Source organism: Venustampulla echinocandica (assembly GCF_003357145.1).
Source record: "Venustampulla echinocandica strain BP 5553 chromosome Unknown scaffold_4, whole genome shotgun sequence".
Lineage (NCBI taxonomy): Eukaryota > Fungi > Ascomycota > Leotiomycetes > Helotiales > Pleuroascaceae > Venustampulla > Venustampulla echinocandica.
Window position 1 is genome coordinate 30,765 of NW_022474209.1, and position 23,200 is coordinate 53,964.

General features: G+C 46.2%; 10 protein-coding genes across 10 annotated transcripts; 4 read left to right on the forward strand and 6 right to left on the reverse strand.

The window, feature by feature from the left end:
- Positions 1 to 1,639: 1,639 nt before the first annotated feature.
- Positions 1,640 to 3,029, reverse strand: BP5553_06293 (putative epoxide hydrolase; the record flags this gene model as incomplete). Its single annotated transcript, XM_032014916.1, has 3 exons — positions 1,640 to 2,295; positions 2,376 to 2,576; positions 2,732 to 3,029. The coding sequence occupies 3 exons, from the start codon at positions 3,027 to 3,029 to the stop codon at positions 1,640 to 1,642; spliced, it is 1,155 nt and encodes a 384-aa protein (XP_031868337.1).
- Positions 3,030 to 3,746: 717 nt separating this feature from the next.
- On the reverse strand, positions 3,747 to 4,208 carry BP5553_06294 (Uncharacterized protein; the record flags this gene model as incomplete). Its single annotated transcript, XM_032014917.1, has 1 exon — positions 3,747 to 4,208. One exon carries the CDS (start codon positions 4,206 to 4,208, stop codon positions 3,747 to 3,749), a length of 462 nt encoding a protein of 153 aa, XP_031868338.1.
- Positions 4,209 to 4,645: 437 nt separating this feature from the next.
- BP5553_06295 (UDP-Glycosyltransferase phosphorylase) lies at positions 4,646 to 6,096 on the reverse strand (the record flags this gene model as incomplete). Its single annotated transcript, XM_032014918.1, has 2 exons — positions 4,646 to 5,787; positions 5,844 to 6,096. The coding sequence occupies 2 exons, from the start codon at positions 6,094 to 6,096 to the stop codon at positions 4,646 to 4,648; spliced, it is 1,395 nt and encodes a 464-aa protein (XP_031868339.1).
- An 842-nt stretch (positions 6,097 to 6,938) lies between these two features.
- BP5553_06296 (uncharacterized protein) lies at positions 6,939 to 8,617 on the forward strand (the record flags this gene model as incomplete). Its single annotated transcript, XM_032014919.1, has 3 exons — positions 6,939 to 7,465; positions 7,515 to 7,733; positions 7,786 to 8,617. 3 exons carry the CDS (start codon positions 6,939 to 6,941, stop codon positions 8,615 to 8,617), a joined length of 1,578 nt encoding a protein of 525 aa, XP_031868340.1.
- A 969-nt stretch (positions 8,618 to 9,586) lies between these two features.
- BP5553_06297 (uncharacterized protein) lies at positions 9,587 to 10,384 on the forward strand (the record flags this gene model as incomplete). The annotated part of the gene is made up of 1 exon (XM_032014920.1): positions 9,587 to 10,384. The coding sequence occupies one exon, from the start codon at positions 9,587 to 9,589 to the stop codon at positions 10,382 to 10,384; it is 798 nt and encodes a 265-aa protein (XP_031868341.1).
- Positions 10,385 to 11,852: 1,468 nt separating this feature from the next.
- On the reverse strand, positions 11,853 to 12,176 carry BP5553_06298 (uncharacterized protein; the record flags this gene model as incomplete). Its single annotated transcript, XM_032014921.1, has 1 exon — positions 11,853 to 12,176. One exon carries the CDS (start codon positions 12,174 to 12,176, stop codon positions 11,853 to 11,855), a length of 324 nt encoding a protein of 107 aa, XP_031868342.1.
- Positions 12,177 to 16,540: 4,364 nt separating this feature from the next.
- BP5553_06299 (Ubiquitin-conjugating enzyme E2) lies at positions 16,541 to 17,143 on the reverse strand (the record flags this gene model as incomplete). The annotated part of the gene is made up of 2 exons (XM_032014922.1): positions 16,541 to 16,905; positions 16,981 to 17,143. The coding sequence occupies 2 exons, from the start codon at positions 17,141 to 17,143 to the stop codon at positions 16,541 to 16,543; spliced, it is 528 nt and encodes a 175-aa protein (XP_031868343.1).
- Positions 17,144 to 18,250: 1,107 nt separating this feature from the next.
- BP5553_06300 (uncharacterized protein) lies at positions 18,251 to 18,472 on the forward strand (the record flags this gene model as incomplete). The annotated part of the gene is made up of 1 exon (XM_032014923.1): positions 18,251 to 18,472. The coding sequence occupies one exon, from the start codon at positions 18,251 to 18,253 to the stop codon at positions 18,470 to 18,472; it is 222 nt and encodes a 73-aa protein (XP_031868344.1).
- Positions 18,473 to 19,701: 1,229 nt separating this feature from the next.
- Positions 19,702 to 20,358, forward strand: BP5553_06301 (uncharacterized protein; the record flags this gene model as incomplete). Its single annotated transcript, XM_032014924.1, has 1 exon — positions 19,702 to 20,358. The coding sequence occupies one exon, from the start codon at positions 19,702 to 19,704 to the stop codon at positions 20,356 to 20,358; it is 657 nt and encodes a 218-aa protein (XP_031868345.1).
- Positions 20,359 to 21,109: 751 nt separating this feature from the next.
- BP5553_06302 (Uncharacterized protein) lies at positions 21,110 to 22,889 on the reverse strand (the record flags this gene model as incomplete). Its single annotated transcript, XM_032014925.1, has 3 exons — positions 21,110 to 22,126; positions 22,179 to 22,509; positions 22,561 to 22,889. The coding sequence occupies 3 exons, from the start codon at positions 22,887 to 22,889 to the stop codon at positions 21,110 to 21,112; spliced, it is 1,677 nt and encodes a 558-aa protein (XP_031868346.1).
- Between the last annotated feature and the right edge of the window lie 311 nt (positions 22,890 to 23,200).

The window sequence follows — 23,200 nt, forward strand, 5'->3', positions numbered from 1 at the left end:
CCGAATATGCCCCCGCGCCATACAATCACTCCAGTTTATCCAGGTGCTCTAACCGTGTCAGAACAACCTGTTTACTCGTCTCCTCGATCTCGCCCGCAAGGAACACTTCATCCAGTATGGCGTAAACCTATAACACGACGAACCCAGATCAGCCAATATCCCAACATTCTCACAATCCCATTCTCCTTTCCTCTCCCTTCCAAACCACACCTCGTTCCTCACAAACCAAGCACGTACCTTGTAGAAATTAAACACCAAATCCAGCTCACAAACATTCCCAAAAAAGCTATCCAATACCTCCACGAAGAAATGTAGCGCCTCTAGATACGCCAGCTCATTATCGTTCGCATCGACGCAGGCGCAGAAAAATAGCCCGGCGTACCGGCGGTAGACTATTTTGTTCTGTCGGAATTCGACGAAGTTGGATTGGTATTTTTGGTCTCGGGGTGCTACTAGGCGGTGGACCTGGGGTTTGGTTAATAGGTGATTGGGAAGCGGATACCTGGGGAATAGTAACTACAAAATGGAAGAAGGGAGCAACTTACCTCGCCTTTTAGCTTGATCTTTTCTTCGTCATTGTAGGGTGCGTACCATTTTGCTAGGCGTGTTTTGCCTCTATGGCGGGAAGGAGGGGTTAGTTTGCGTTTCGAGTTTTGGACGGGTGGGATTGAAGATTATGTAGAGGAGGAATGGAGGGGGGACACATACTGCCGATTTTGAATTAAAATGAAGGAGAGGACCATTTTCGCTGTGATGTCGGACGCGGTAGGGGAGCGTTAGGTGATGGTGGACCTTCCTTGGGGTCGTGGTTTTGAGAGTTCGGAATGGGGAGGTCGATGTATTACGGTGGCCGAATTGCGTGGGGTGCGCAGCTTTCGCTTGGTGGGGGAAATAGGGGTGAGAAAAAGGGGGGTGAGATGGACTTCTCATACTGTACCATTATTTTAGGCGCTCTGTTCTAGGAAGGTTTCATAACGAAGTATTCAAAGTAATCGGAAAATATAGCAATAAATAATTAAACTTATTGTATTAGAGAACTACACAATGCCGCAGTTCACTTAATAGGTGATGGAGTGCACTGCAGGAAGCGGATATAAGAATATGAGTAGGATAAACTTAGAAGATTTCTAGATAGCAACATGAGGTGTTCATATCGTCAACTTTTTAGGCTGAAATAACTCGGCCTTTCATCGTCACCTAGTCAATTCATAGAAGTCATGCAAAGCCTTTCCTAGATTCTTCGCACCGTAGGTATCACCAGTTCCCCAGTCTTAGTATAGTACCCGTTTAGCTTCCATTTCTCCAACTAGCACCCAACAATACCTTACTTAAAATGATATAGGCAACTAGATATATGGCTAGCGTCCACAAAGTCCAAGCTAGTTCCAACTCATTCAAAGTCATCGATTGCACCCTAATCAACTCAAACCCATCGAATCGAACTGTAGAACACCGTGCGGAAGTCACCTGAATTGCCTACAGACACGAAGCAAAACAACCACGCTATTCTCAAGCGCTTGATACCCGGCCTCCCGTCACTTGGTCGTAAGAAATGCGCCAATGAAGTCACCAAAGTCATTAATCAAAAGCAAATAGGAATGATAAATAAGAATTGCAAACACTTAGATCCAGTAATCCTTCACCACATCACTCGCCCCTCCTCACCAAACATCTTCCTCAAATCACCAACTAAAAGCTCCGGTCTCTCATATGCAGCAAAATGCCCTCCATCCGGATGCCGGATCTCGTAAACCACAGGGCCCATTGTGCGCCCATACGCAGAAGGCGCTACAATTACATCCCTGGGGAAATAACTCAGTCCCAACTTCACGTCTTTATTATACTCATACACCTTACTCCTCTCCTCCGGCTTCATGTGAACTGCCTCGTAATAAATTCTCAGGCTAGCTTCTGGCCCCGCGCGAGAGAATTGGTAAATAGAAATCCAAGTGAGTATCTCGTCGTCGGTCCAGGGATAACAATCCGTCCAGTCATGGAGTTTCTCGTAGATCCAGGACAGGAGTGCGGTGGGAGAGTCTCTCAGCGCGAATCCAAGGGTCGAGGGACGAGTGCTCTGGAGGTAGTTATATCCGAAGCCCTTGTCGTAGAACCATTCGCTTCGAACTACTCCTTCTTTCTCTTGCTCCGTTAAAGGGCTACTTAGAGAGTCGAGGCATTTCGTTAGACGGGCTCGATCTGCGGGGACGTAGTTGAAGTGTGAGGCAACAACATGTGATGGATATCTGACCCCCATCATTCGGTTGATTGACCAGCCCCAATCGCCACCCTGGGTTGCTGTTGGCGTTGTTAGCCTCTCGAGTCGCCTATAAGTTACAATGCCCATTACTAATAGAGACTTCATGATCAAGGCTTACCATATTTATCATATCCTAGTTTTAGCATGAGTTTATGATTAACTTCGGCATACTGTGCGAGACCGAAGCCGGGCTTTGAAGGAGCTTGAGAGAAGCCAAAATTAGGAAGCGAAGGCGCAACAACATGGAAAGATGGACCGTCCGGTTTCCCATCAGTGAGCAAGGAAATAATTTTGGTGACCTCAATGAAACTCCCAGGCCCTAGAAGATGAATCAGTCTCCATCAAGTATCAAAAGTATGAGCAGACAGCGTTTCAATTTTCATCTTGCCCATATATTGGCATCGAGAAAGAAAAGGAGGGGGTAGATAGAAAAGAAAGTGAACTGACATCCATGGCAAAACAACAACGGTATACTTCCCTCTCGCTTGCTTCTTCGATGCACAAAATGAATGTCCAACTGCTCGAACCCATCGACATCAATCTTGGTCGTAAATTGCGGCAGTTCATTTAGCCTCTTCTCCTGGGCTCGCCAGTCAAACCCATCGCTCCAAAATTTTACAAGCCGCTTCATGTCTGTGAGAGGGGTGCCATAATCCCAGCTATCGGCGAGCGGAACTTCATCCGGGAATGTTGTGCTTGCCAGTTTGGCTTTTAGGGTGTCTATGGCTGAGTCTGGGACCGATATTTTGAAGGGCTTGATTGATGGGTCCATGATTTGAGATACAGGTGTGTGTTTTGAAGAATGAAATAGGAATGGTGGTTGATTGTTAACGTGTGGTATGATGGGAATAACAGTCAAAATGAGCTTTGGAGAATGGATATGAGGAGGCGGTCCCGGCAGTTACTCACGGAGAACGTTCAATTCAATTTATATATTGCGATCGCGATGACATAGATCGCAGTAGCCTGATATATAGCGCATGGATGTGATTGATAATCCGAAACTCCAGTACTACATTCGAAGGGCGTAAGGCGTCAACTCGAGAGGGGTTGCACTTCCAGGGTTCAAGCCTGCTGTATTAGAACTAGTTACAATTTTAATTGGACCCAACTATGAAGTAGCAACAATAATGACCATTTTTCTTATTCGAGCGCGTTAGAGGCCTTTTAATTTGCCTTATCGGTACGAACTGCTTTTCGTTATCAATTGATAGTCCTATATGCTCCGCTCCTAATTACCATCTGTAAGCTGTAAACTTTGATGTGCATTATGTTGTCAACAGAGACTGATATTCGGAGAAAATAAATTATTTATTGTCCCATTTGAAACCCATGCATGGCGAGTTAAGCGCATATTATATACACATCTAATTAAAGCTGGCGCAAATCAAACTAGACGTCGAAATCTTAACATTCCACATTAGTGGCTCGCTCTAAACAAATATATACTCAGCATCAGCACACCCTTTCCCCAAAGCTTACAGTAGTACTATAGCTTAGACGACCTCTTGCCCTCCTCTCTAAGCACCTCCTCAACAGCCTCAACCCCTGCCCTGACAACTTGTTCATCTTGTGCCGGCGTTCCAGTACTCGCGCCAATTCCTCCGATCACATCACCTTTCGCATTCTTGATCGGCAGCCCACCCCCAAACGTAGTGAACCGGCCGCCGTTTGAATTGCCCAAGCCATAAGCTACACCACCAGGCCATACTGCCTCCTTATACATATGGGTACCCACGCGATGGCCTGCAGCTGTGAAGGCCTTATCCATTGCGATGCTGATAGATGTGATTTTGGCGCTAGGCATGCGTGAGAAGTGCAAGAGATGTGTCGAGGCGTCGACGATGGCGATGTTCATGTCCACGCCGATTGCGCGGGCTTCGGCTTCTGCTGCTGCAATGGCGATTTTTGCGCCCTGGAGCGTGAGCTGGTCTTGGGATTTTGCGGCCATTTTGATGGGGATGATGAGAGATTTTGTTGATGTTGCAACTTTGCTCTCTGGAAACTTGAAATATCATGATAACGATATCGGGAGCTTGATCATCTACCTCGGTCAACTTAAGATGTGGGGCTACAGCTTCCGCATTTCTCGTAGGAAGTAGGAATAGGCCCTGAAAATAATAATAGCTTAATTAACTTAAACCCGGCTACATTTTCTTCGTAAGTGGGAGTCAACTATGACATTTAGAGCGGGCAGAAGGGAGTCGTTTGCCCCACTCTATGAGTTGGGGCTTGACCTATGAACTTTCCGGCGAGCCTAACTACCTACCTAGTAGTAGGTACATTCCCCGCCTCACATCCCTCCATAATTCGGCTTACTATAGCTATTGCGTTCTTAATATTAATATTAAATCTGCAATTGCAAGTCTATCTTGGTATCATTAATGTTTACTCGCATAGGCCGAGTAACCGTCCAGCAACTCCACCCCATTCGTCATCCCACCTTCTCTTCCCTTCTTCTATAGCCCCCTTTCTCAACTTCGCCAGCTGCTTTTGTTCAACATCACCAAATAGCTCACCTAGCACTGTCGCTAGATCATCACTTGTAACAAAGCCTCGACCATTGACACCTTCCTTAACCAACTCTCCCCAACTCGCATAGTTCCCATATCCAACAACTGGCAAACCAGCTCCGAACATATCAACAACTTTCATCGGTAGGTCAACCCCACTGCTGCTCATATGGAGACAAACTCCAAGATCTGCGCATGCAAGTAAAGTGGCATAGTCTTCAGTGCTAAGCCAAGCGGTGGCAATAGATACATTCTGCAACCTAGACTCCTTTTTCAGGAAAGCGATGCGCTCTAGGTACATTTGCTTTTGCGGGCCTTTGCCCGTAATGATCGCTAAAATTGGGGGTTGCTGTTTTGCCGATCCAGAGTAAGAACATAACGCCTCCAGAAGAAGATTGAAATCTTCGTCCGGGGTCCAAGATGTGCTGCTTACTAGCAGTCTTGTCTTGCCAGTCATTATACTCTCTGCTTGGGCGGAAGTCTCCGGTAGACACTTCAAGAAAGCTCTCCGTGCTTCATTTCCGGATATGGGTTGAAAGATAGCCGCCGGCCTATCATGGAGCGTAAGTATCGGGGAGCGTACATTGTAAGGTTTATTTCTGAGTTGCTTCGCCATCGCATCTGTAACAGTAAACGAGGCTACCGGTGCCGATCGGCCCATAACCGCTTCATAATACTTCGAGATAGTAACAAACGGATGTGTTGCGCCTCTTGTACCTGCAAGGATTGTCCATCCATAGTTATGCCAGTCGATTATGAGGTGCGTGTTTCGGAGGAAGCATATGACTGCTGAGATGAACAATGTAGGTATCGACGGAGGGTTCTGAACTAAGAGCCATCGAGCTGGCTTAGTGGCGTACCCAAGGGCGTGGAATAAACTCCATATCTGCCATAAGACTTTGAGGGGGCCTGCAACAATGAATGGGAGGGCATTCGAGCGGAGGATACGCGGGGGAGGAGGTAATGGGAGGATGGTGATAAGAGGATTATTGAGGAGGCCCGGATGAGGTGTTGACTCTGCACCCAGAACCAGTTAGCTTCTGGAACTGCTTTGAGATTTCTGGATTTCGCACCTTTGTATCCTATTATATCCACTCTACCACCGTGCTTCGCTATGCTCATGGCATGATATTGCATCCGCGGACTACGCCCAATATCCCCGAGAACCAGCACTTGGACGGAGATTTTGGGCTCATCGACAGCGCCTGATGATTCTGAGGTCGCCTTTGGCGGAGAAGGTCTGATATAGCGACTCGGGAGTAGCATAAGGATTGTTGACAGAATTGTCGAGGCGGCCACCGCCAAAGTTAAGAGTAGGTCCAACATCGTGAGGTGGCTTCAACACTTGACATGCGCCGAAACAAACAACGAATCAATCAGCCCGCATGTCTTCCACTATTTTCCGTTGCACTACAAACCCTAACCTTAGCTCGGGGATCTCGGGAGGTACCGCCAGGGAGAAAGAGTTTGGAATCTGTAGAATGGACCGTGGGGTTCGGTCAGAATTAGATACAATGGCCGGCCGCTCTGGGGATGTCGCGTCAATGTTCGACATGGCCTGCAAGCTTTATTTTAGCCCATCTCTGGCTTGATTATTTGGGTCTGGGGTTGCACCGCAACTGGGGCTTGTCCTTTTCCCTGCAGGATCCTACGGCAATGACGCTGGCGACGCCCCGGCGTGGCGGGCTAATAATATGGTCTCAGGTGCGAGGCGGAGGCTAAAGGCCAAGTGAAGTAACTTAGAATCAGGGGAAAGCAATTAACACTGCACCGGATCGATCCGTCGTTAATCTCGACTCTAGCCCCAAGACACTGTCGATATAGTCGACACATTGCACATTGCACATTCACATCCTCCGACGGTGTACGACAGCCTCGAGGTCGAAAAGCACCCACAGTGTGGCGCACACGAAGGAGACGGCCGCGCCACAATAACAATCGCTCTTGGAGACGTTTGCGGATTCCCCTCCTACGCCTGCTTTCGCCCTCCCTGGAATAACGACAATTCAGCTGCTCTGGAGCGCGGAAAAGGAAAGCTGGTATCTTGATTAGGAGGATTGCGCTGGCAAAGAGCTATTGGACGATTCCTTACGCTGCTACATGTGGGAAGTGGCCGAGATTTGGGCGGGATTCATAGATTGTAGAAGCTGAACGCGCCAGTGTTCATCATGGCTTCTACCTATGCGCTGCCAGGCTCTGCAATGGCTCATGGACACGGCCATCATGGCAATGGCCATATTCATTCGCATTCGCATTCCCAATCGCCGTCGCACTCCCACTCCCACTCACCAAGTGGGCAGTATCCAGCAAACACGACGAAAGGGCTACGGCAGGAAGGATCTAATGGAAGCCTCCATTCACATTCGCATTCCGAGCCGGGTATCGATCATGGCCATGGCCACAACCACTCCCATGGTTCTTCCCATGGGCATAGGCATGAGCGGTCGATTGCCCCACAGAGCAATGGTTTGCCACCTACCGCAGAATGGTCCGAAAAGCAAATCCAGCAAATGAACCCTTATGAGCCGCCCTTAGTTGATGCTAGCCATGCCCACGGGCATGCCCACACGCATACCTCGTCCCCGGAGCCGCGGTCGAGGTTCACAGGACTCCTGCTCCCAATGGTGCAGCGGTGGCCTCTTCTACACACGATACTAGCAGCGAAGGATTCCAGAAGGATTTTCTACTTTATGAGGTATGCCGTATCTTTGTCAAGCAAATAGGAACGTGCTAATGCCTCGCAGTCTCAACTTCGCATTCATGCTTGTGCAAGCATTTTACGGATACATAACAGATTCGCTTGGGCTGCTCAGCGACAGCATACATATGTTCTTCGATTGCCTGGCATTAGGAGTGGGATTATTCGCAGCGGTAGCAAGCAAATGGCCTCCGAGTGAACGATTCCCCTATGGCTTCGGAAAGATCGAGAGCCTGTCTGGGTTTGGGAATGGGGTATTTCTGATGTAAGCTCATGTCCTGTTCCGCATGCATGGCCTTTGCTAACCTCCTCACTAGGTTGATAAGCGTCGAGATTATGATCGAGGCAACAGAGCGACTTGCGGATGGTCGAGAGACGAAGCGACTCTTGGAGCTCTTTATTGTTAGCGGGCTTGGATTGGCAGTGAACTTGGTAGGGATGGCTTGTTTTGGCCATCACGGACATGCAGGGCACGACCACGGAGGTCATAGCCACGGACATTCCCATTCCCACTCGCACTCACACTCACACGATAAAACGCATACTCATAACGATTTCCACGAACACGATCATGATCATAGCCACGGTCATAGCCATGATCATGACCATGCCCACTCGGATCACTCCCACGTTGGCCACGGCCATTCTCATGACAACGAGAACATGCATGGGATCTTCCTCCACGTTCTCGCTGACACTATGGGCAGCGCAGCAGTCATGGTTTCCACAGCCTTAATCTACTTCGTAGGTTGGAGCGGCTGGGATCCTCTCGCTTCCTGCATCATCGCCATATTAATTTTCATGTCCTCCATCCCACTCATCAAATCCAGCGCGAAGAAGCTCCTTCTCACAGTCCCTGACGACGTCGAGTACAACCTCCGGGCAACACTCTCGGGCGTCAGCGATCTCCGCGGTGTAGCCAGTTATTCTGTGCCCAGATTCTGGTTGGGCGACAACGAGGCTGAGAACGTGTTAGGCGTAATCCACATACATGCAACTCGTGGCTCAGACCTCGAAGATGTGAGGGAACGCACCAGAAACTTTCTGCTGGGAAAGGGCGTAGATGTGGTGGTACAGGTTGAGAAAGATGGTGATCTGAATTGTTGGTGCGGGACGGGCGGCATAAAACGCGGCAGTCCACGCCCTTAGTGATGATGTTTATTCTGTTTTACTTGATTTGATCTAAAGCTCTTAGAGATATGTAAATTTTACGATATCGAAGAGCAAGGCGTATATCGGCAGCATTAATTGTGTTGCCCAGAAGGCTTGTTTCCTACGCATTCTATATGCGCTAGAATATCAATGATACCATGCATACACCTATCCCTCTCGCATTTTACTACTAGAGCGCCCCTTGCACCATTTCGACAGACATTTAACCTGCTGCACTCTTTATTTAGTAGAGTGTTTTACTGCCTACCTATGTTAAGTCGCGTTTAGCTATTTATTGTCCCCATAGCGCACCGCTCCTCTTTTTAACAAGAAGATCCTGATTCCCCCGATGCTTCTTGACTACAGTTAATCCTTCCACGCTTTCTTATTAACAATACAGATACTCCCATGTTGAGATCTCTTCCGCAATCCTCATCGCCAACGACATAGTTCCTTTATTCTTGTATAGGCCAGTTAAATTTAAAGGTATGGTACAAAAGGCAGGACAGAAGTAGGAAAGGAAATACTTGTGACGTTTTAAACAAATAAAGGCAAGAAAATGTAAAAGAAAACGTGTTGATAGCTGTATAAAGTAATTATAAAAGTCAAATCTCTCTAGGCTTCTAGGCCTACACACCTTACTAACCCGTATTTATCCTCTTTATTAGTTTCTGCTATATTAGTCTAGCATTATACTCCCTTTACTAGCCTATATAAGGACCCTTAAAGTCCCTAGTTAGGCTAGTTTAAAGAAGCTAGTACTTATAACAAGCAGGGTGTTTGTATACAAATACGTCGTTAGTTATAAAGCCGGCTAAATCTCGGACAACTAGCAGCTGTTTCAACCGTCAGCACAGTGAAGCAAAAGAGTATATAAATGCTAAGAAGCCTTTGTTGCCTACACTCCACACTAACCACCCCTCAAATATCGGCCAAGAAGTTACTGCCTGACTTACTTCACCCACCATGACCGATAGATCAGCTCCGAGGCTCTACCCATGTTACTTGTTGCAAGATAACAAAATACCATCTGTTGTTTGGTTCGAAGATGCTCTTGGTCATCACGGGGTATCGACTGTTGTGTTTAATCTATATCTGCTCGTCGACGATATTGAGGCGGCTGCGCAAGTGCTAGTACGAGACGGATGGTCTATCGTTGCGTTTGACTCTTCGCAATTTGACATCGGATTCTCAGCAAAAGCTCACCGTCGCCTACTTCCACCCCAAACTCTTAACGAGAATGATCCAACAAAAGCCTCCACACATTTCACTGGCCCACCACCGCCTCCTGCACCCCCAACCAACAGACCAGCAAGTGCAACAACGACGATACTCCTACCAGCTGAGGAATGGAATTACAAGCTCCCACCGAGCACCGATGTTGTGACAAGCTACTATCCACCACTGCCGGATCTTCTTGATGCTCTCATCGACAGCTTCTTGGATTGTACACCGGGTATGCTCTTTGCACACCTTGCTTGTCAGGTGGGTTACCTTTATCAGTACGTATCGGCATTGAAGAGCCCTTCATTTTCGGATCAATTAAAATACGACCATCGACAATTCCATCTCGACAGCTTGTCGGGGATGTCAACTGGGACGGTACCATTTGCTAAGCATCAGCGGGCAATCAGGGAGGCTTTGAGGGAAGGAAACTATACTCTTCAAACATGCTCTGCTTCTCGGGACAATACCTATCTCTTCAATCAAGCAGAACAAAAACGACTTCACACCGCAATGCGCCAGCGAGATTTCTCGAGTTGAAAACGTGCGCAATAGCGGATTTGATTTTGAGGGCTGCCCTCAGTATACATTGGCTAGGCTACTAGTGATCGCTCTTGTTAAAAGCACAAAGTTTCATTGGCCTAAGTACATGGAGGGCTCAGGTTCTTTTGACACTCTGAGTCAGGGGACTGGCCGATAATTGTCACTCAATCAAGGAGATCCTTTCTCGGAATAATCTACAGTTTCGGGCATGTTCTAACACTACGGCTATGAAGATGAAACTTTTCAGTAGCTAGCAGCCTTTATCTAAAAATTCTAGTGTATTAAATCATTTCATTTGGCTGACAGGAAAGGAAACTAGTATTTACCGTATGCCCATTGTGCTGCGTGATACCTGGCTAACATACCCCCTGTGTCCATGTTAAATTGCTTACTGTTAGTTAGAGCAAATCCAATCAAAAAATTCCAAGGACTCCACCCGTGTCGTGTCTTGCGATCACACTTTCTTATATAAACTTTTTTATTGAACACCAATTTTATACTAAAGTCGATTTCAAACTTTTTGGGTTTGCTATTCTATACTGCGCCTACGCTCTTAAATTTGATTTACCTGCTAATTAAACGAGAGAGCGAATTATCCATACTGTATTATGTACATCTTATATGAATATAAAATGAACTTTATGAGAATTGTACTACTGTGGCCTGACATGCGAAATGATACCCAATACTATTGTACAAATGGCGTATAGTTGTCAATGAGGAGTGCATATTTAGTTGTGCTTTGAGAACCATGTAATTCTAAAGGTCTATACTAGTATCGAATACAAAATCATATAAACCAGCGATGGTATGAACGAGTTTGGCTTGTATCCAAGACATAATTGATAAAAACAAACGACCAGATATATTTCATTAGCGACAGTGTATACCATTCCAGATGGAAGGAGCGAACAGCAAAAAATTCTTCCAATGATCCTGCCAACCAAATTCCAACTAATAATCATATAACCAAACGCACAAGCAGAAAAGCGCAAAACCCCTTAGATTATTGAACAAGGATGCTGTCCTCCCAAAAATATATGATATATCATTATAGATAGACTCCACCATTATGTAGCCAAGAAAAACCTCTGGTGCAATTGAACGCAGTTACGCAAAAGGGTTGGCTGACAACAAAATTTCACCCTAGGGAAAGCACCCTGTAGTGCAATTGAATCCTGCAGTTGTCCAAAGAGCCCTCTCTTGATAAATACTAACAAACCATTCAACAAACTCATTGGTTGCATTTGGCACTTCGCTAGCAGTAGGGACACAGTCATGAGCTCTACCAATGTCACTGACACACCACCAGAGGAGGTATCTGATATCATACGCGTCCGTTGTTTTCTTGGCATCTGTAGCACGGCCGAGAATTGAACCGCACTTAGCATTCAAAATGAGCGTTGGCTTGAGCACCTTGACTCCATTGATAGAGATTGTGGGTGTTGAAGCATTGAATGGCATTTTAAAAAGGCCGGGGAGGTGCAAGAATCTCAATTTCCACAGGAGGAGTACTCTTGTAGTAGGTGTGGTTCGTCTTGGCCTGGACCTCAAAGTAGGTGGTTTCCTTTCTGAGAATTGATCGAGTGTTTTTCGTTTCACCCTGTGGAACAACGAAATCGACATCTTCCGTTTCACGTGCTGAACCTAGCAAGACCAGCGCGCCACCTCCCACAATTCCATATATTTGGTTCCCAAGACAGTAGCCGAGGGCACTCGAAGCGGCCCGGACATCGTCAGGAGTTGGCTTTCCACTAGAATAAGAGCTGGGACCGGCTGAGGTGGACATGGCGATTGAACTTTGAGTGAGGAGTGTAGAGGCCCTTGGAGATAATGGATGTTTTGAATAGTCGACAAGTGTGGTAGCTCAATCTGCATATGCTCAGTGCAAGACAGAATAAATGATAGAGTTTAATCTAGAATATTGTCGGAAGATAGAGTATAGTTGTGAAGAATGATATCTCGGTGCGCACTTGACGAAATGTAACAATAGTGGTCTTAGGACTGATTGCTTTTATGTTGAGCAGAGCTTCAAATAAGGATGGAAATGGGTTTGCCTTGTTGAATTTCTGAAGTACAACAAGCTTCTTTAAGTACTAATTCTTGAACCATGAGAATGAGAATGAAATTTATCTCCCAATTCAACTCTCCCCTTCTTGTCTTTGGCGCCCAGTGGAAGCTCGCTAGCTACTTTGAAACGGCGAGACAAGCCGTAGGAACGATTGTGCCGCATAATAGCGGTAAGCGCTTGCGAGGGGTCCTAAATAGAAACTATTGTCTATTTTGAGAGCCAAATCAAGGGGCAATTTGGCATATTCGAAGCCAACAACGGGAAAAGCCTCTTCATCAACCCCAACAGGACGGGTGTCAAGCTGGGATCTACATAGTAAGAGCATTGTGATAAGAAGTGTTCAAGGCCGGCCTATACAAATTGCAATCATGGTGGAGGGTATTAGGAACTATGCTAGGATCATCCCTCGTATGGGAGTGTGATGTTGTTAGAATATGGGAGTTATGGGAGTTCCCCTGGCCGGCTGTCAAGCCACTTAGGCACCCCACTTGGCACTTCTCCACCACAAGGGRGAAATGAGATATGTGTACCCGCGATGAGCCGAATACACGGATATCATCGCATCCCATACTAATTAGTATGGCACATGATGATGGAGGCCCTGGGAAGCCATTCGGATACCATCGGTATTATTTCCTTGAGTCACCTGATTGATCACCTGACCCCATACATTCATTTGCCTATATATGTGAGGCTTTCACCCCATAGTATTAGGCTCCTTAATCAATTCAATTATCCCATTCCATGACCCATTCTGACCAATCAATTACCTGTATTAAGTGTACCAATTTGGGTCCCATTAATCAACAGATGTTGAAATGCCAAAGTAGGCGCCCAGCGGCCCAGAGATGCTAAGACAGCTAGCCAACGATCTACAAACCTGGTATTCTTCCGTAGAAGGGGTCGAGGGGAAGGGGGGTCTGTTGGGTACATCAACCGTTATCCAATTGTGAGAAACAGGGTAGATGTTCGAACACGAATCCAGTGGGCGTGGCGGGCAGATTTTACCGCCACGATTGGCATTTGAAAAGCCTAAGCCGAGTCAAGAGATTCAGCAGGTGCCGATGATCTCCCTTTCCTTGAGATTGATTTGACCAATTCTTTAGTGGTGTTTTCATGCCGTTTTCGCGCGTTACTCCATTTAGTGGGGAAACCCTCGAAAGAGCACAGGGGTGGGTTTCTAAATTCTCATCACCAACAATCTCCAAGCAATCACCAACAATCACCAACAATCACCAACAATCACCAACAATCACCAACAATCACCAACCATCACCAACAATCACCAACACCATCACTAAGAAGTTCCCGCACTTCCTAGACATTCGTCAGATTTAGCGTCTGTCGAAGTCATGGGCCAACATTCTTCAGCGCAAGTCGCCGTTTATGGTTTACTTACCAGTAACAACATCTCGTTTTAGCTAACCTTGATAGGGTGGACCGTGGTAAGCGCGTCAATTTTCACTTAGCCCATGAAGAGGACAGCGTCGGCTGGAACCTCTACCTAGTACTTTGCACATGTTTTTAAAAGAGGTGTTTCCATGTGGTACCCGGTTGCGCGACGTCGGTTGTCTTGGTCTGTAATTAAGCCATATGTGGTGGCTTTCTATTATTAGTACTATGGCTTCGGCAGATCTTTGAAAAACCTTGATACTAGTCACAAACAAATGTTTCAACAACAAGTTTCACTATATTGTTGGCCCGTCCATGAGATGATGAGCCGAAATGCAAGGCGGTATCTGAGTACCCGCCAGGATGATGGGCTGCTGACTTTATTGCTACTGTTCAAGAAATAGAAGAGTTGACTCTCGGTACACGACGAGTTGTTGGGGGACGTAATGGATGATATATATATATATATGACGCACTTCCCTAAATATTATCTTCTCTAAAAATCTCATTACGATAACCCCAACTACCCCAACTTGCTAAATTCAAGCTTCACCAGTCAATTCCGTCACTCTCGTTCCCTTTTCCTATATTTCGGAAGTTGCAGGCAACTTCTATCTCAGTGTCCCCGAATTATTTCCAACTTCATCTGCCATAGCTGCCATGGCTTCCGGATGGAGCTGAGGCCTACGTAAGTCATATGTGATCATGCTGGCTACTTTCTAATTGTGTTAGGACGGGCTAACTGGCGATTCTTCATCCATCTATGCCCAATCGTCATCATAGAACTTTATGGGTCAGCAAACCATTTCCAAACCTACCTTCAACAATTTATACAATGATGACAGAGCGTCTAGCTCTGACGCTTACGGGATGTGTCTCAAACTCTCCTGGCATGTCGAATGTCTTCATAGTGACGCTAAAATTAAAGCAAAATTCAACTACAGCCAGCCTACAGATCCAGGGGGGCTATTTTGGCAATCATTTCCACCGGTGTCGGGTTATTGCTGGGATAATTCTAACCAGGAATCTATGCTACTATTGAGAAAAATTCGTTATGTGTCCCGTCTAGTGGAGGCTTTGTGGACAGAGTAATGTCAAAATTCAATGAGTCTGTTATTATCAGCCAAGCCATAAAAGAGCATGCGCCACTTCTAACTTTGGCCCTAGCGGTTCAAAGCAAAATGCTCCCTCCTCTACTCGTGCTTGGTGGTGTTCTGTACTTCTTGGGTTACATCTGTTTCCTTCTGTAGAAGCGTAATACCAAGCTAGCAGATGATGATATTGTGGGAGATGAGCATAAGCATTCGAAACAACAGAAAATGCTGAAGATAGGAACACTCTGGCTAGTGTGGTGTTTATTAGCAACTGGTTTTGCTTCTATAGCATCGGTAACAATGGCTACGTCAGCGTTACAGTTCATTACTTCGATTGCTGACTTCCCTTATCTACATTGTTCTATCAACTAGAGGCTATTCACCTTGGAGACCTGCCTCTCCAGAATTCGGAAATTGCGATCAGTGTCTCTCCTATACCAGCAGGTCTCCAATGGAGTATAATGTCTCTTTAAATATTTTTTACCTCGGCAATCACTGTCATTCTCAGTGGCCAAAATAATGGTATAGATATCGAATCTAAGCTTCGCTCATTACCCATTCCGAAGCCCGCGGCTGCCGAAACCCCTCCACCAAAACCAACATCAGCGCCAGCTCCAAAATCACCAGCACCGCCACCCACCACGCGCACCATAAAAGAACCTTTGAGGTGGCTCTCAGTCGTTTTGGCCGAGTAAGATTTAGTGGCAAAATATTCACCCGAATACTAGTTGTAACTTGCAACGCTCTCTATGAACAGAGAATATGATGTGTTTTATCCAGACTTAGTTGTATTCAGGAGAGATTGTTAATAGATTAAATTTGATATTTTATGCAACGGGGTTGTGACTCTTGCGGCGCCTTGCCTCTATTTTCATTCGTTGGTTTGTAGTATTTTTAGCATGGCTGTATTTACCGACCAGGAAGGTTGTCGGAGGTAGCTAGGAGTGGAGAGCTGGATAGTATAGAACAGAACTATAAATAGAATTACTGTCGTGTTCGGAGAGCGGAGGAACTTGCTAGATAAAACCAAGTGTTACGATCAAAAAAAAATGGTTTTATTAAAGACTTTAAATTAAATTAAATTAGCTAGCTTACTTTCAATCAATAAAAAAGAGAAACCTTTAAGAGTTGCTACTAACTTATTTACTCACTCTGATAATTTACTATTCTTTATCAAGGACGATTATTATAGTAAAAGCTACTAATCTAGGCTTATTAATATTACAAAAATCTAATACAGGTCTATAGTTTAAAGCTATACTCTTATTAGGTATTTACCCCTATTTCTTTATCCAGATGTTCTACTTCCCTCAAATCGCATAAATAATAAATAGAGAATATAAGAAGTATGCAAGCTACATATGGATGGAAGGTAGAGAGGTAGATAAAGCATCGGGCCGGATATTTAGAAATTCGTGTTTCATTGATAGGGTTGTTATAGACATATCCGCAACACACAGGGCCGTAGCTCCTCTTACCATATTCCCCCTATCCCATAATTCACTGCTGAACAGACGGCCGCACAAAACCTATAGCCTAAAACTCCATACAAAACCCCAGCCCACAATATCCTCCCAGATAACTACTTCCGCGCTGCTAATCTTCCCCCAGACTTTCCCTCACTACCTTCCGACACCGTTTTCTAAACTCCTTGTCCCCATTGTTCTTCTCCTCCCTCCACAACTTTGCAGCTTCTATATTCGCCGGACTCTCATCATTCGGGCTATGCAGCAAACTAATCGTGCTCAGCAATATCGTCTCGGGAGTCTGAACCGGGCTCCATCTCTCGCTCGCGCTCTCGTAACCGTATTGGTCATCCCCCGGAGGATGAAGAATCGAGATGCAGAGCCGGCCGTCGGGGTAGATGTTCGGGTGAAAAGGGATGGGGGTTTTGAACGCGAGGGTTGGTGGCATGAGAGGGTATGTTGGGGGGAAGATGAGGTGACAGCGGAAATTGCCTCCTAATAGCAAAACGCTCAAATGTCAGTATGGGTACTTGATGGGAAGAGGAATTGGAATAGAAAAGGGGTAGGTACCGCCGTAATATTTGCAGTCGTCGCTGATCATGAGCATCACCTCCCACTCGAATGCGTTGTCGTCGACAAGTCCGCAGGAGATCCCTGTTAGGTATTTGGCTCTTTGGAGCTCTTTGAATTGCCGCAGTAGTAAGCCAGCGGTGGCACTCGATCGTTGAGCCATGTTGGTTATGTTATATTGCAGTGTTGGAGCGGTGGGGGAATCGTTAGGCGTCGGCCAGGACGGTGGCGATGGCGGAAGTGCCCCAAAGGCGAGACGAAGGTGCTGTCAATGTTGGGCTCAATGAATGAATTAAGAATCGAGATAATCAAGCACAATTACTCCTTAGAACCAGCCAGAGACCAAATAATTGCGATAGCTCGGAGGTCTAATGCGGGGTTCTAAAGAGCTGCAGACAAAGATGCGGTCAGCTCGCCCAGTAGAAACTTCGAGATAGGTGGAGTGAAATTCGGTTGTGGAGGTATAGAGTTAGCAGATTAGGGCCAATGCTAGCAGCAAATATGATGTGCGTAAAGCAAGAAACGCGACTCGGGTTTGGAGGTCTTTTTATTTGTTGTGCTTCGATCTGATGTCGATGCTGTTGATGCGTCGTCGGTCCTAGTCCCAGTTCTCTCGATAACCGCCGTGCCACCAACGATTTGCAAGGGTCTAGAACGTGGCTTTGGCGGGGTATTAAGCATTATATTATTATACCTACCCAGGTATGTTATACGTTTACAATCTCGGCGATACTTGTTAGCCCCGATGCACCACAACTATTGTCCCTGTACGAAATACCAGGTACGTGATACGTGGTATAAAGTACCCAAGGTAGGTAGTCTTCTTACATAGGACCTAGGTACCATCCCATATACATGTACAACTCTTCCAGAAACAACATTCTACACAGGGATACCGGATACCGGATATGGTCATTGTTCTCTACGAAGTAAGGATATGAGCTTGTGGCTGGCCCTATTTACCCGCACGACAACAACAAGATTAGTGGCCCAACACACGAACTGTCCGCCTGATGGATATATGCCTTGGGGCTGTGAAGCCCCCTTGCAATACACGCAGAATAGTGTGGACGTACAACTCGTATATACCTACCTAGGTAGTATATAAAGCGCCCGACTTTCCTAACTAATTATATTAATTAACAGCCGTAATTCCGTTGTTTCTTATCCCACTAGCCTACTCTATCTTCATCTCACCTTCATCCTCTTTTCCTTTGGGTCAAAATACTTCACCCAAATCAGCTCCTTAAAACTTCCCCTAATCCGCATTATGTGCTTCGGCAGCAAAGTCAACCCGGAAGTCGGCCACGGTGCACAGAGCCACGACCATCCTCGCCCCCATCCACTTGACTCTGACGAGCAAAATTTGACGAAGAAGCCTGTAAAAAAGTCGAGCGGGTCAGGATGGTTAGCCAATACACCGCATGGCAGGAGCAAGGCTATTCAGAAGAATTTGACTGAGCAACAGAAGAGCGGGGCCCGGCCAACGTGAGTTCGAATATATTTAGTATAAATTGAGTGTATCCTCAGATCACCTAACCTTTTTGCTTGAGACGATGATCTAGTGGGTTGAAAATAGAAGAACAAGGAACTAATTCTTTTGGATAGGATGAATGTTCGAGGTAGTTATGGGACTAACGCGTTTCTTTGATAAGATAGATGCATTAATGCAATTATGGAGATAATGTGGCCATTCCGATCTCGTAAGGAATGCATAAGGGTATTGATATTGGACTGTATTCAATTTAGCAGAATGGCAGCGCGCGAGCAAAATTAATGAAGGGATACCCGGACGCTTTAGAGTTCACGTGTCTAACTCATCACAAACACATTTATTGTCGGCTTTATCTAACGGTGGCGCAAGTGTAAATTCTGTAAGGGAATAACTCTATGTCATATGTCACTCTTACACAAACCTAAATATATGCTGCAGGTGCTACGGCAAGGTTGACTAACCCCTTGCAACACAAATCTAGGCTGTGGAAGGCTGCCACTGTTGGGTTATATAAACTAAGGCAAGGCATATTCTTGTACTTAAATTAACTGATCTATTAAATTATCAATAAGAGAATAATTGTACAAAAGCAAGGTCCTTTTGGCCGCCCAATTATTTTTAACTAGCAATATATAACTTTAACAGTCTTCAAAGAACATTATCCCACTGTTTCTTGACTCTGGAAGGTGGTAGGGGCTGCTCGAAATCAATCATGTTGGATTAACAATACCATCGCTTGGCAAATCCGACGCAGTCTATGAAACCTCCTGTTCAAATATTTCATTCTCAGTATGTAGAGCTGGAATCAAATATGCACTAGCTTTGAGGTGCCTAAGGTAGGTACTGCCCCAACATAAAGAAGAAAGATAATGTAGTTGAAGGAGAGTTTACAGTTCCCCTGCTATCTTTTCATCCACAGAGCTTCTTACTTTATGCATCCTCTATTACTCCGTCTCTTTCCTTTTAGATAGACCGCATAGCTCATTATCCCCTATAAGCTAAGACATTATTACCGCTGCTTGCAGTGCGGGAGTCGCTTGTTTATAGCCATGAACAACCGGAAACTTCCAAGCTCAAATGCTCAACTATTCAAACAGTTCGGCGGTGGCACCCTAGGAGAGGATTCACCGGATATATTCTTATAGATCGATATTGCTATATCCAAAACATATCCCAACTCAGCTTTCCACACAAGATCCAACTGACATTGCACCAACAAAATCACCATGTGGTCGAAGTATTGGACCTCAAAACCAACCAGGCTGGTGAGAAGACAGAAGCAAGAGCAAGAGCAATCACCCGAAACTGATAGCGATGAGCAACCATCTTCTTCAAACAGCAAAGAACCCATCTGCAAAGATGAGATCGAAAATCAGATCCCAGAAATCCTCTATCGAGCCAATTTCGACAGTCTGACACCTGGCCAAACACCACTCGAACTGGGCTTCTCAGCCACTGATATGACGTCAAAGATACCACAAAACAATCATGAGATGGGAGAAGCGCTATTCTGGCATTTTGCTGTCGAAAGAGCCTATCTCACCAATGCCAAGTCGCCATATGGAAGAGATCAGAACACTACGTTTGTGTCCACTTGGAGCGATAAACAGAAGGCAGAGGAAGCAATCATGAAAATGGATTTGGGCGTGGAAGACAAAGGAACATGGAAGATATACGAGATTTCGCGCAAGGTGCTGGAGGAGGAAGATGTGGTAGTGATCAGCGCGGAAAAGACATATCAGACGTTGCTCGGTGTTGGTGTACTGACGGAGAAAAGGATGAGCAAAGGGGAGACTGAGAGTGTATTTCTGGTTGGGAGGCATGTTCCAAAGTCAGCCATCATTGGAAGCAGCAGTGTACAGACCACAGAATTAGGCTCATAAATGCAGACAGATCTACTAATTTCCCCATTTGACATTAGCGTTTCCTAGTATCGCAGACAGACTACCTTTGGTATTTCTCGGCAGAGTACCAACATCTAGAGACTGGAAGATATGGCCAACTCATTATACAAAAGGCTGAGTCGAAATAGAATTGTATAGTGTATGGTGCGACATCAGATGGGAGGACCTTCCGCTTCTGCCGGATCGATAACGACGGCGTCTTCGTTCAGCATTCTCTTCTCAGGAGGATCTGGAATTCAAGATAATCCCTTTAATATCTTTATGTGAACTTAATTGACAGTGGTCCTGCACTTGACAGTGAATTTCAAGTTGACAAACTTGTCCATACTTGAAGGAGGTCATCTATCCTTTGCAAATCATATTACAAAATTTCAATGCCTTAACAAGCACACCACAGTATTTGGTTTACATAGCAGCCTTGTCTCGTGCAACGATGGTAATGCTGAGGAGAGGTGGTTCCGCACCGGTTAGCCGCCTTCGCGGCGGCCCTCTCTGTTGTCTATGTTCAACTGCTCAACGGAGAGACAAGTAAGTTTATATGATTAAGACCTAGATGTCGCTCGACCGTGCTGGATATGGGGGTTTCTTATAGTGAATTAATTCGCTACTAGCTGAGGAACCCGGGTAGTTGTGTGACGTCTTAGGGATTCCTTATCCACGTGTTGAGTAGCAGTTTCAGAGAAGTTCGTAGAATCGTAGATTGTTCAGTTCCCACTAAAGAGGCATGTCCTTAACCTCCTCCCACAGGCCTGGCGATTCCAGTCAGGTTAATGACCCCTCCCATAGGGGCGGTTCTTTCTTCCTGAACCCATCCTGGGATTTCCTCGGCCTTCCCTTCTCTTTCAGCTCTCGTCTTTACAGCCTCCCAGACCCCAGGAAACCCTGCATTCAACGGCCCTCCTCGTTGCTTTGCACCTAAGATTGCAAACTTTCCTTGATTATAACTAATAAAGCCATGTAATAGATTCTGCTGCACAAGACTAGCAATCACAGCCTCAATTTCCAGTATATTCGGCATCTTGTTACCGAAAATGATTCCCTCTTGCGCTCCAAGTCTTTTTGGCCCTGTCGGGGGCGGCACAAGATCAGGAAATTTCATAAATATCGAATTTATGTGCGTTCGACCGGATTGCATAGCGACCGCCGCATCCACTGGCCTCTGCCACCCCTCTAAGACCTTCTGGCAATATTGCGCTGCCGTAAGCAGGTCCATGATGTCGAGGGTGGCAGCTTTGCGGGAGTTTGGATCCGTAGGGAATTGGTAGGTGAGCAGGAATACTCGTCGAGCCAAGGAACGCCAGACTAGGACTTCGCAATGCGAGACAAGTGGGAGAAGGACACCTTTCTGAAAGAACCATTTATCATTCCCAGATTCGCGACCTACTGCATGCTTGAAAGCGACCATGTCGCCCCTTCGGATAGCCTTGGAAATTGGAGCGAATTTCTCTAACAGGCCCTTTGATTCAGGCCGTGACATAAACGCACGTGAGGGGAATCGACCAAGGATCATGTTGGCGGATATGAGATAGATGAGGATGTTGCGTCTTTGGTTGACACATTGGGCATGGCATTGGTCGTATGCGGATTGGAGGCATAACTGTGCTCGGTAGAAGTGGTTATTGGCGAAGAGGAAGCGGCCGAGGTAATAGAGGTATGTGACCCGCTGACTTGCTGGGTAAAGTTGCAGCGGGGGCGAATGTAAGGATATGTTTGTGTAAAGCTGGTTTGCCAATCCTATTTTGTGGCACTACTTTTCTTGTTAGAAAGCATTGGGATATATTTGACTTCCGGAGCCGTACCTGGAACAGAAGTTTGAGCACCATGTTCGCAAATGAGTATATCCCAATTTTCTTCCCTTCTGGTTTTCCGTCTTGCCCTACACCACTCCGATTCGAACTTCTTTCGGTCAAACACATTGTAAAAGCTCTTTGAATCGACTCCGCAGTTCCCTCGACCAGTGTTTTCCTCCCCTCGCCCTGGTCAACATCAGCCATCTGTCGCAGTCGTCGCGTCAAATCTGGTCGCTTATCTAGCATCATAGCTAATTTTGCTAGGTTAGACGATAACTGAATGGCGGTGGGAAGCATAACAATGCCATGTGTGGCGTGGGATAGAGCCGTAATGCAAGAGCTGCGATATTGTTAGTCCACATCACAATTGCCTCCAAGAAAAGGCACCTACTTGACCAAAGAGCTCAATTGAGAATGTGTCTCCAGAAGATCCTCGAAATTGACATCTCGCCAGAATTCCAGGTACTCTTGCATGAATGCCAGAAATCCAGGCCAGACGTCACCTTCCTCACCGTACTCGTCCTCATTTTCCGGAATGAGTTTGGTTAAGTGACGCTCGAGGACCTTGCCGTCGCGATATGAGGCCTTCAACTCCTGGCTAAGCTGCACAAATTGTTCCGGCAATGGCGGTTCGACTCGGAGGAAGAGCCGCAATTGCAAATCATCCCTTGTTCGGAGGAAACCCGAGATGGACGTGAGGAATCCATCGAGGATGGCCATTGCGACAACAGCCGCGCACTAGGAAGGGCGAGGCTCTCAATATCAATTTTGTCTCAAATCTCGCTCCGTGGATGTCAACAAGATATGGCTACGGCCAATTGGTGTTGCAGATGATCGCACTGTCTTGATGTCCACAGTTAGGGAGTCACCTAAGAAGTGGTGTCGTTGCTTTCAGCCTGGTCGCTCGAGGCATGAAAGAGAGAGCTTCAGCCATCGGATTTCAGATGCGAGGCTGAGATTCAACTCCCCTGAACCTGGCTTGCCGGCTGCTTAGTAAGTCAAATGTGCCACACCCCTTACACTAACCGTGG